Here is a 12,242-nt window from a genome sequence, read left to right as displayed (position 1 = left end):
AGGTTTTACCTAGTTTAGATAACAAAAAATATATTGAGATTGTTGTAGAAAAACCACCATGCATTGTGTTTGGATCAGAACAGCCTGAGGCCCCTTTTATTACAAGCATGCAAGGTGGGAACCAGTGAACTGACAGTCCCCCTGAAAACAGGTTTATACAGCTTATATAGCGTAAAACCAAAATTAGCAACACTTACTTCCTTGTTAACATTTTTGCCATAATTGGAATACACTTTCCATAAAAGGAAGACAGCACCACCCTTTGCGGTTACAAGCTTCTTCTAACACTAGCAATGGGCAGTTATATTTCACAGGCCTGGTGATTACAACTAGTTCTGCTTTTGTATTTTTCTTTTACCCTGTCTCCAATAACCCCTCCCTCCCTTTCTTTTCTGCCCTCTGGTCACCCACATGATTAACTTGACCAAAGTTTAGGCCTGAGCAAATTTTTCTGCCACATAATTTTAATCCCAGAGGAACACTTGTTCAGATCCTAACACCTGTTATCTATAGACTGCATTGGCTTCTGAGTCACTTCCAGGTGCAGTCAACAGTGTTAATTTTGATCTATAAAGCCCATGTAGTTTAAGCCATAGCTATCGTCCCTGTAGAATACTACATAGGGTAAAAATAGATGAAGGCCTCTTACTAACAGTGTCTCAGTTTAAGCTTTTGGATATTGAAGGCAGGATGTCATCTTCAAAGGGTTCTCACCTCTAGCATTTGCTCCCCCCGAACCCAAGACTGTTGAACTTTGGGCAGTAGGGAAAGCTGCTTTTTCAGACTTATCATTTGCAGGTCGGGGTGGGGGTTAAGCATTAAGAAGAGAGAGTTGGAGGAGAATTTTTAATTCATATTGATGACTTGTGTGATATGTTTAATGTTGGGGATGTGTTCAGTGCTTGTTCGATAAACACCTTTTATACATTGAAAAATAAATCAGTCCTCAAGGTGACAGAATGTGCCACTCAATTTGCAGTCTCTCCTCAACATTTTACTCACAGGGTCTATTGCAGACTGTGATGCAGCTTATGGCTGAATTGTGGGGATTGGAAGGAAACCATTCAGGACTCAACTGGCTCTGACCATTACTGTCAGTTTATCCAATTCATGGCTCCCCAAAAAGTCCAGAGGCTTGAAAACATCAACAAGAGAGAAAATATAACTTGCAGCAATGTTTTTATATAAACATCTGTCACTAGGTGACACTGGCCCTTTAAGAGGCCAGTCAGTTGATACCCATTTAGGCTTCAGAGAGCACCTGAGCCCTAGAGGGTAGAAGACCATGTGAGTTGGAGATCTGGTGAGTCAGATTCAGAGAAATGTCTGAGAAAGCGGAGCAATAAAAGCAGTAGGTGGAAGCTGTCTGGGAGAGACAAGGACACTGCGGAGAACAGAGAGGTTTCCAGTCCCTGCCTGGAAGTAGGTTGGAATTGGCTAGGAGACTAGCAGAGGGGACAGTCCTAGGTGACTGAAAAGGGCTAAAAGCTAGGAGACCAGCAGAAGAGTTGGCTTGCTGACCTTCCTGTGCCGTAGAACCAGTGCTGGGAGGCAGAAAAGGGCTGAATTATTGTACTGTGTGTTGGGTAGAAGAATCATGAGACTGGTCATGCTCAGGTGGATGGCTGGGAGTGTGGGGCTCTGGAACAAGGACAGAAAGGAACTGAGAACCAAGTGCTGGTGGACTCAGGTGTGGATGACCTGGAAGTGATGTTCCTGGAGAGGGGAATGGAAAATCGCTGTACCTTGATATGTTTTACTGTGGGAATTAAGAGAACAGTTTTACCATGAGGAATCTTACATGTATGTGAATAAATGATACCTAGAGGTGGGACTTTGAATTTGGCAGTGAGAGAGACTGTTCTTTTTATGGCTGGTCTGAGGGGAAACTGAGGAAGGTACACTTGACATGTGGCAGCCTGCTACAGAAGGGCGTGCCAGATAGGGGTTGCCTTATTAAAACACAATTGGCATGCAAAAATGTGATTCCTCTAGCCATTTTTAGAAATGACTAGACTATGTAGCTGAAAGGGGTTGCAAGTGCTTTGGAGGATAGGATTATAATTCAAAATGATCTGCACAAACTGGAGGAATGGTCTGAAGTAAATAGGATGAAATTCAATAAGAACAAATGCAAAGTACTCCACTTAGGAAGGAACAATCAGTTGCACACATGCAAAATGGGAAATGATTGCCTAGGGGAGTCCTACAGAAAGAAATCTGGGGGTCATAGTGGACCACAAGCTAAATATGAGTCAACAGTGGTAACACGCTTGCAAAAAAAGCGAACGTCATCTGGGATGTATTAGCAGGAGTGTTGTAAGCAAAACACAAAAAGTAATTCTTCTGCTCTACTCAGCGCTGATTAGGCCTCAACTGGAGTATTGTGTCCAGTTCTGGGGGCCACATTTCAGGAAGGATGTGGACAAATTGGAGAGAGAAGAGCAACAAAAATGATTAAAGGTCTAAAAACATGACTTATGAGGGAAGATTGAAAAAAATGGATTTGTTTGGTCTGGAAAAGAGAAGACAGAGGGAACACGATAACAGTTTTCAAGTACATAAAAGGTTGTTACAAGGAGAAGGAAGACAAATTGTTTTTCTTAACCTCTGAGGATAGGACAAGAAGCAATGGGCTTAAATTGCAGCAAGGGAGGCTTAGGTCGGACATTAGGAATAACTTCCTAACTGTCAGGGTGGTTAAGCACTGGAATAAATTGTCTAGGGAGGTTGTGGAATCTCCATCATTGGAGATTTTTAAGAGCAGGTTAGACAAACACTTGTCAGGGATGGTCTACGTAATACTTGGCCCTGCCACACGTGCAGGGGGCTGGACTAGATGACCTCTCGAGGTCCCTTCCAGTTCTATGATTCCATGTAGTTCAGCTTCTTTCCTTGTGTTCCTAACATCATGAGAAACAAACCTCCATAAACTGATATGTCCTCATTTGAAGTTTAATGTAGAGACAGAGCTGATGCTGGAATTCCAAATGTGGCCTTTGATTCTGTCTCAGTGGATAAGGTTATAGCATCGAAAATCACAATGCACTTCAAGTCGCTGTCCCTTCTGCTTTTGATGCATTGCCCCATGTTAAATGCCGACCCTCTTTCCATTAAATCATAGGGCAGTAACAGCACTCAGGAGTCCATTTCTGCTCTTTCTCTTTAGGCTGCTGCTCTGGTTCATATATATATGGATGGTTCTGTGCTTCTAACTCATGGTGGAATTGAAATGGGACAAGGCATCCACACCAAAATGATCCAGGTACCAAAATCAAATATTAGCCATGTGCTAAATATGTACTTTGGACAAACACTACTTATCAGATGTTTAGTTATTAGAAAAGCCATAACAAGACTGTGAAGACAGATAGAGACCAGTTCTTCTCTGGCATAACTCTATTGACATCAACAGAGTTATGGCAGCAGAGAAAAGTCCCTTGTTCTGGCAGGCAAACTGGCCCTGTATATGTGAGCTGTTCCCATAGCCAGCTTTGTTAAGGGCCACAGTGGGTGCAGGCAGAGAAGGCACATAGCTTACAGGAAACACCTTATTATTACTATTATTATTGTATTACAGTAGTGCCTGGAGGCTGTGGTCAGTGCTGGGCTCCTTTTTGTTTGGCATTGTACAAACCTGTAGTCATTGTCACCAGGAGCGTGTCGACTATATGGACAAAACAGACAAAGGGAATGCAGCAGAACTCATATTTTGTTAAATAATTGGGGATTGAGGCGTTCATAAAATAAAAAAGTTAATACAATTGAACATCTGAAAATTACAGCAGGCACAGTGCATAAGTTAATAAATTAACTCTTTGTTGATGGTGTACATAACAAATGGTAATAAATGCATACAGCGTGCTTTATTTATTTTTGTATGAGAGACTTGCGCACCACATCTCTGAGTCTTTTCAACCCTGTGCTGCTGCTTGAATGTTGGCTAAAGGATTGAAGTCACATTGGGTAGCAGAAAGATGACTTTGGCAGCAGAAAAATTATTCATATAACTTGTTGGTCTTTGAATATTGTCCCTATGGGTTCTCCACTCTAGGTGCGTATGCACCCTATGTTCCTCAGATCAGAAATTTTAGGTAGCAGCATTCCTTCCGACTGCGCATGTGACCCATGCAGCCTTTTGCCCTGTACCGTAGCCATATAGAGCTGCGTAGGCAAACCACCCTCAGATCTTCTTCGAGTAGTGTTCCTATAGGTGCTCCACTGTAGGAGTGTTTGGCCTTGGCTACACTGGCTCTTTACAGTGCTGCAACTTTCTCACTCAGGGGTGTGAAAAAAACTCCCCCCGAGCGCTGCAAGATACAGCACTGTAAAGTGCCAGTGTAAACAGTGCCCCAGCGCTGGGAACGCAGCTCCCAGCGCTGCAAGCTAATCCCCATGGGGAGGTGGAGTATGTGCAGTGCTGGGAGAGCTCTCTCCCAGCGCTGGCGCTGCGACCACACTCACACTTCAAAGCGCTGCCGCGGCAGCGCTCCCGCAGCAGCACTTTGAAGTTTCGAGTGTAGCCAAGCCCTTTGTGTCCCTGCACTGCTGATCGGAGAACTTTGGTAGCAGTATCCGTTAGGCCTGCACATGCACTGTCTCTACTCATGCTGACCTACGAGGCTAGCCAGCGTGCATGGCCTTAACCCCCTTCAGTTTCTTCTCAACCACCCTGGCTAGAGAGAGAGCTATTCGCAATCCACTAGGGCTATTACTTTAATCTGCATTTCTATAATTAATTAGCTTACTAGTTTGTAGTGAACCAGAGGAGGAAGTTTTGCAGTACTCCTCCCAGCTCCATATGGTGCTCATTATATAAAACTGAATGACTTTCTTGAGAAAATTCCAGAAGCATATCATGACTCATTTAAGGCCATTATCTAGGAGGGCCAGTTAGTGGCAAACATATCACTGTAATCTGCCCTCAACATAGCCGACACAGCAGCTAGGTCCATCTCCACTTTTGGCATCATGGCTCATTTTGTTGGGTTTCCCAAAGGAGGTAAAGTCCATGGTTAAGCACCTTCCATTTGAGGGTATGAAGCTCTTCACTGAGAAGACTTATGCCTCCCTTCATTCGCTGGGGGACTTCAGAGCTACCCTCCAGTCACTGGGTATCTATATACTGGGACAAAAGAGACAATTTAGTCCCCAATTCCAGCATAGACCAAAGTGCCTCAGTACCAGCCTCACTGCCACTACAAGCCACAAAGAAAGGGAAGTTCCCTAAACGCAAACCATCTGACTCACAATCTTCATCCCAGCCCTCTACATCTAAGCAGTTTTGACAGACAGGTCAAGGCATTTCCCCCCAACTGACACAGCCAACCATCATTCCACACCCATTTGGCCACCAATTGGTGGCACTCTGCATTGCCTGGGAACACATAATTTCAGACTAATGGGTTCTGGAAATCATTTGAGCTGGGTACTCCATCTGCTTTACCTCCTTACCCCCCTCCACCACACCCTTCCCCCTCCCTCTTCAGGGACTCTTCTCACAAGAGTTTACCATGAATAGAGACAGATTGCCTCTTCCAGTTAGGAGCCATAGAACTCATAGATCTATGAGACAAGGGGTTCTACTGTTGTTATTTCCTAATACCCAGAAAGAAGGGAGGTTGGAGATCCATACTAGACCTCAGCTCTCAACAAGTTTATCGAGGCTCAAAAATTCAAGAGAGTCACCTTATCAAGGATCATTTCTGTGTTGGAACAGGGAGACTGGTTTTCAACCCTCGACCTTCAGGATGCCTGTTTTTATATCTCAGTCCTACTGGCTCACAGATGATTTCACAGATGACCATTACCAATACAGAAACCTCCCCTCTGGGATTATCAGCCCCAAAAGTATTTTCCAAGGTTCTCTCACTGGTGGCTGCTCATTAACATTCTCAAGGGATAATAATCTACGCTTACCTAGATGATTGCATCCTCAGAGCCTGATCTCTTCACAAGGCTCACCAAGTCATTGAAGCTACGATATACTTGTTTATGGAAGTGTCTACAGATTAACACCCAGAAGTTCACCTCACTCCAGTGCAACGCCTAGAATTCATAGGGGTTGACCTCGATTTGTTACAGGCCAAAACCCTCTTACCTCAACACAGGTTCTTATCCTTAGTCACACTCCTAGACATCATTCAAAGCAGCCCCCGAATACCAGCCAGGCTCTGCTCCAACTCTTGGGGCATATGGCAGCGAGCATGCAATGCCACCAAATGTGGTTCAGCTCGGTTTACAGACCAAATAAGGACAGTCTGGACAAATCCCTGTTATCATCCACCAGGAGCAAAAATTCCTTATACTGGTGGAAGGATCCAGCCAGCCTTTGCAAAAGGATCCCATTCACGCAAACATCACCACCATTGCTCCTCACTAGCGATGCATCACTCAGAGGTGGGGCACGCATCTAAATGGCCTCACAGCACAAGGCAAATGGTCGCCTGTGGAGATATTCCTTCACATCAGTCTCCTCAAGCTATGAGCAGTCAGGAACGCCTGCACCTGTTTCCAACTACTGATCACAGGATCACATACAAAAATCCTAACAGACAGCATAGTCTGTATGTATTACATCAGTCGGCAGAGGGGAGCCAAGCCACCGTCCTCTGCACTGAAGCTATGAGGCTATGGAATTGGTGCATCTCACACAATGTCACACTGTCCACGGCTTACCTCCCAGGCAGACAAAACTTGATAGCGAACAGTCTCAGTCACAAATTCCTGCAGGACCATGAGGGGAAGCTAGTGCTTCACAACCTGTTCAGATGATGGGCCAGACCTGTGAGCCAGACCTGTTCGTGACTCACCTGAACAAGAAATATCCACACTACTGCTCCTGAGCAAGGATGGGACAACACTCCCTGGGTGATGCTCTCCTCCTCCCCAGGACAAGGACCTTCTCTACACCTTTCCTCCATTTCTCCTACTATCAAAGGTCCTGCTGAAAATAAAAAGGGATGAAGCTCACTTTATTCTGATTACTCCTACTTGGTCAAGACAGACCTGGTACTCTTACCTGGCACAGTTTGCAATGTGCCCACCAATCCCTCTCCCAGCCATTCCACGCTTCTTTTCGCAGAACAGAGAATGTACCCTACATCCCAACTTAGGAATTCTCTGCCTTAAGACATGCTTGGTTCCAACACCGGGAAAGCTCCTGTTCAGTCTCTTTTTAAGGAAAAGGTCACGTTGCAACTGCATCCCAAGTTCTTACCAAAGGTATTCTTGGACTTCTGGGTAAACCAACCTGTCCAACTTCCAGTTTCTTCCCTAAGCCATAGCAGGATAAAGAAGATGTGGCATTACATATACTTGATGTCAGGAGAGCATTAGCCTTTTACCTAGACAGAACTAAGACCTTTAGAAAATGTCCCAGATAGTTCTGTCCACAATGGAGAGAAACAAAGGGATTGCCAATTTCCAAATAAAGACTGGATATCTGGCTGCATTACCTATTGTTATTAGTCTCATGATCTTCAACCTCTTTCTAGAGTATTAACTCACTCCAGAAGATTCTTTTCTACTTCATTAGCATTTCTTAAGAACATTCCTGTACAGAAATATGCAGAGCTATGACTTGGACCTCCATTCAGACCTTTTCTGAACACTATACAGTTATTTGTGTCTCAGCTTCTGATGCCATGTTTGTCTCTGCTGTGCTATCTTCAGCCTTAGACTCAACTCCAAAACATACCCCTCCATAGAGGGCACTGCTCGGTAGTCACCTAGAGTGGAGCACCCACAGAGACACTACTGGAAGAAGAAGAGATGATTATCACCCTGTACAGTAACTGGTTCTTCAAGATGTATGTCCCTATGGATGCTCCACTACCTACTCTCCTACCCTGTGCTTTGAGTTCTTTACCATGGAGCTCCTCGGTAGAGAAGAAACTGAAGGCAGTTCACCCGCACAGCTGTATATGGCCGTGGTGCAGGTCATGAGGCTGTATGGGGCACGTGTGTGAGCTGAACGGACACTACTACCTAAAATCAATGATCTGAGACTGATGGGGCACATGCGCTCTTAGAGTGGAGAACCCATAGGCACGCACATAACCTTCTCTTCCTAAGATGGATTTTCATAAAATCAGGGTTCTACTGTATTGTTATCCACATTTTACTGACTGAGGCATAGAGAGACACTGGGTACATCTGTGCAGCAGAAAGTCTCAGAGCCCAGGTCAACTGACTTGGGCTAGAAGTAGCAGTTCAGGCTCAGGCTGAAACGGGGGTCTCAGCAGAGCCCCAACATCTACATTATTATTTTTACACCTGCAGCACAAGCCCAAGTCTATTGGCCTGCACTCTGATACTTGCTGCTATAGGGTTTTTGGCATATTTTGTTTATTTTTAACTATATAGACACACCCTACGTGACTTGCCTAGGATCACACAGGAAGTTTGTAGCAGAATTAGGAATTGAACTCAGTTCTCCAGAGAGTCAGTTTAGTGCCTTAGCCACAAGACCATCATTCCTCTGTTCCATTTTATCCCTGCAGACACAGCAATGTGATTACAAATGGAAATGGAAGGATCTGGACCAAGAATATCTAATAATTTATTTATTAGATCAAATCCATGACCTAGTGTCTAAGGGTATGTTTACACAGCAAAGAAAAAGTCACAGCTGGCCCATGCCAGCCAACTCGGGCTTGCAGGGCTTGAGCTGTGGGGCTGTTTCACTGCTGTTCAGACTCAGGCATGGGCTGGAGCCTGGGCTCTGGGACCTCGCACCCTGCAAGGTCCTAGTGAAAATGAAACAGCCCAAGCCCTGGGTTTTTCTTTGCTGTGTAGACATACCTTTTGAAGGCTGATATTATTGAAATGTTCAGAAATGTGTGTTTCAAATGGAATGAGGGTATGTTCATTCCCCACCCTAGATTGCCAGCCGGGAATTAAAGATCCCCATGTCGAGTATTCATTTTTGTGAAACAAGCACAACAACTGTTCCTAATGCTTGTGCTTCAGTAGGATCTGCTGGAACGGATGTCAATGGAATGGCAGTAAAGGTAAAGGGTAATGTTTTTCTACTAGTTAACTCTTAAAAGCCCCAATTCATCAAAGTATTTAAGCAGGTGCCTAATTTTACACACATGAGTAGTTCCACGGAGCTTGAAATTACCTATCATGTGGCTATTGCAGGTGGCCACTAAGAATATGAAACATTGCTTCTTGATGAATTCCAAACTCTTTGGTATGTTGTGGTTTGGGGTTTCCAGAACAGAACGCAGAGCTCCCCAGAAAGGCTTAAGGTTTTTTACTTAACACTCACTGCATATAATGGAGGCCTCTTATCTCTCCTGTGATGAAGTGGGTGAACCAGTTCTTAAACACCTGGCACTGACCATGTGCTAGTTCATACTAATCCCAGACATTATTTTAAGGTTTGGGTCAATTTAATTAAACAAATCTTCCCTTCCTCTCTCTTGCCCTTCCTTATCTTCCTTAAATCAACACCCTTAGTTCCCTTCCCTATTTTTTCATGAAAGAATCACAGGCCTAACTGATCTTTGGTTTCTCTACTGGGCATAGGCCTCTTGTTTTTTTTATTAAAACTTACACATTTTATAAGCTTCTCTGTTACAATGGAGCAGTGTGTCTGGGTGATAATTTTATTGGGAAGCCTGACAGTGGTGGCAGATTTGGAGGCAGAAACTTGGCTAGTCCCAGGAGAGAGACTTGAGATCTCATGAGTATTTGATTCCTTGATCCAAAGGCAGGGTGGGAAGAGTGGGCATCATAGGAGCCCTGGAGTAAGTGATGACTCAGAGGCCTGAAGGAGGCCTGGTTGTGCAGATCTGGAAGAGGAGGAGAAGGATCTGGTTTGGAGAGAGACGGGGCCTCTGTTCTATTACTTCTGTTGAGATTTGGATGAGCATAAGGACCTCCAGATGTTTAACTAAACTAATCAACCCGATGGAGTGTTTCAGGGTCACTCATCTCTAGTAGTAGACTTACCAATTAGCTAGATTAATCTATTTTCATATAAATATTGAAAATGTCTGGTCCAGAAGAGCTGGAGTCAGGAACAAACTTGAGTCTCCCCTTCCCCAGGATTTGAGGCTTTTCCTTCAAATTCACTGAGGAGGTGGCATGTTTTCATGGCCATAGACAGTTAGGAAGTGATAAAAGCCTCAAAAGAAACTGATTCACCATCCTTCTCTAAGTGGAAGACAGATGATGGGTTCCCCAGAAATTCTAAGGAATTCAATGAGGAGTAATGATTTCTAGAAGTAAATGGGATGTCTTCTCTGCTGATAGCACCTCCACCATAATAAAAAATATGTTGAATATTATTAAATACTGACGCATGTCTATTTCTCTACTTTTGCATTCTTTTCCCCAACTTTTCTCTTCACCAGGATGCTTGCCAGACTCTCTTGAAACGCCTGGAGCCCATCATTAGCAAGAACCCGAAAGGTACCTGGAATGATTGGGTAAGAGGCACTTTTGTATCAGGGTGAAAAATCAAACAGGTATGAATTATATTAAAAAAATGTGCACATACATAGCAATTTTGGTGTGTGTATATATATATTATATTTTTCTCTCTCCTCTTTCTATGGTGATCTCTTACCAGCGGGATAAAAGCTATCTGCACAGAGCACAGCTTGGCCAGAGCAGAGGATCTGACGCTTATGCTTTGTTTGGGTGCCCTCCCCCCCACAAAATATATAGTGAGCTGCTAAAATGCATGGTATTGGCAGTACTGGAATCTTGAACATGTAGCAAACATCACGCACAGCCTCTGGCATGTAAACTGCTCCTTGGGTTGTGCTACCGAATGACACTAGCCAATATCTCTGGTCCCAGACACAACCCTAGGAACCTCCGTCTTGCAGTATCCAGTTATGCCCGCTGGACGCTGCAAGCTTATATGAGTTTGTCAATTTAACAAAGAAATTGATATGTACCAGGCTTGTTATCCCAAGGGGAGTCTCTGACGGGCTTCAAACCAAACGCACTGCTTCAGGTAGAATAAACAAACAGATTTATTAACTACAAAGATAGATTTTAAGTAATTATAAGTCAAAACATAAATCAAATTTGGTCAAATGAAATAAAAGCAAAACACATTTTAAGTTGATCTTAACACTTTCAGTGCCCTTACAAACTTAGATGCTTCTCACCACAGGCTGTCTGGTGGCTCTTCAGCCAGGCTCTCCCATTTGATCAGTGCTTCAGTCCCTGAGTGTGGTGTCTGTAGATGTAGGTGGAAGAGAGAGGCAAATGTCTCTCCCTTTTATCATGTTCTTTCTTCCCTCTTGGCCTTGCCCCCCCTCCCCACTTCAGAGTCAGTTGAGAATTACCTCATCGCAGTCCTAAACTGACAAAGGAAGTTGGGGTGACTCACTCAAGAGCCCAACAGATCCTTTGTTGCTGCCTAGGCCAGCGTCCATTGTTCCTGTGAGGCTGGGCTGCATTTGTCCCATACATGCCCTGATGAGGTGTGAACTGCCCCTCTGCTCTTGGAGAGTTTTTGTCTGGGCTTGCTTTAAGCCATGAGGATACATTTTTGGCCTCATAACTGTATGAAAATATGCAAAGTACATACATATGCATATATACATACATATACATGAAATTACAGCCTATAACGTTATTATAACATTATTGTAACAACAATTACTATAACATCACTATAACCACAATACTCAGTGCATCATGAGCCTTCCGAAGACATCCAACATGACAAATTTTGCATTAGATACCACACAATCATTTTACAAGGATGAACATGGGGGTGCTGGGTGTTCCCCCGAAATACAGAGTGTCACAACAGTATCAAAAAGCTATTGATAGGAGTAAAACACCAATTGGGGCTTGCTTAGACCTGTAGTATGCTTAGAATCACATTGTGCCTTGCTAAAAAGCCTTCTTCACATAGGATGAGCCCTCTGTTATTATTTGTATTATCCGAGTATCTAGGAGCCCTAGTTATGGACCTACTATGCAGGTACTGTACAAACACAAAACATAAGGACGGTCCCTAACCCAAAGAGCTCTGTCTAATTGGTCCAAACAAATCTGATAAAGTGATTAGGTCTCAATCCTGTATGCACATGCTAAAGCCCCTGGATTTCATTTGGTCTCTGTATGAACCCATGGGGCAGCCCTGAAGGAGCAGCCTGCGGTATCAGCTCTTTCATCTGTGACCACCCTCAATCAGAGTGGGACCAGTCTCTTGAACAATTGTCCAAATATCACACTGGGAGGAAGGCCCAGATCATTATTTA

At 44.0% G+C, this 12,242-nt stretch overlaps 1 protein-coding gene across 2 annotated transcripts in view; it reads left to right on the top strand.

The window, feature by feature from the left end:
• The window catches only part of AOX1 (aldehyde oxidase 1), a 198,677-nt gene that overhangs the window by 60,515 nt on the left and 125,920 nt on the right, over nt 1-12,242 (top strand). For both annotated transcript variants that reach the window (XM_050916607.1, XM_050916608.1), the window contains 3 exons: nt 3,170-3,265; nt 8,886-9,014; nt 10,368-10,442. In XM_050916607.1, coding sequence (XP_050772564.1) covers nt 3,170-3,265; nt 8,886-9,014; nt 10,368-10,442 — 300 coding nt within the window. The remainder of the gene's footprint in view (nt 1-3,169; nt 3,266-8,885; nt 9,015-10,367; nt 10,443-12,242) is intronic.

This window comes from Gopherus flavomarginatus, chromosome 10 (assembly GCF_025201925.1).
Source record: "Gopherus flavomarginatus isolate rGopFla2 chromosome 10, rGopFla2.mat.asm, whole genome shotgun sequence".
Classification (NCBI taxonomy): Eukaryota; Metazoa; Chordata; order Testudines; family Testudinidae; genus Gopherus; species Gopherus flavomarginatus.
The sequence above is the reverse complement of the archived record's forward strand: the minus strand, read 5'-3'. Positions and strand labels throughout refer to the sequence as shown.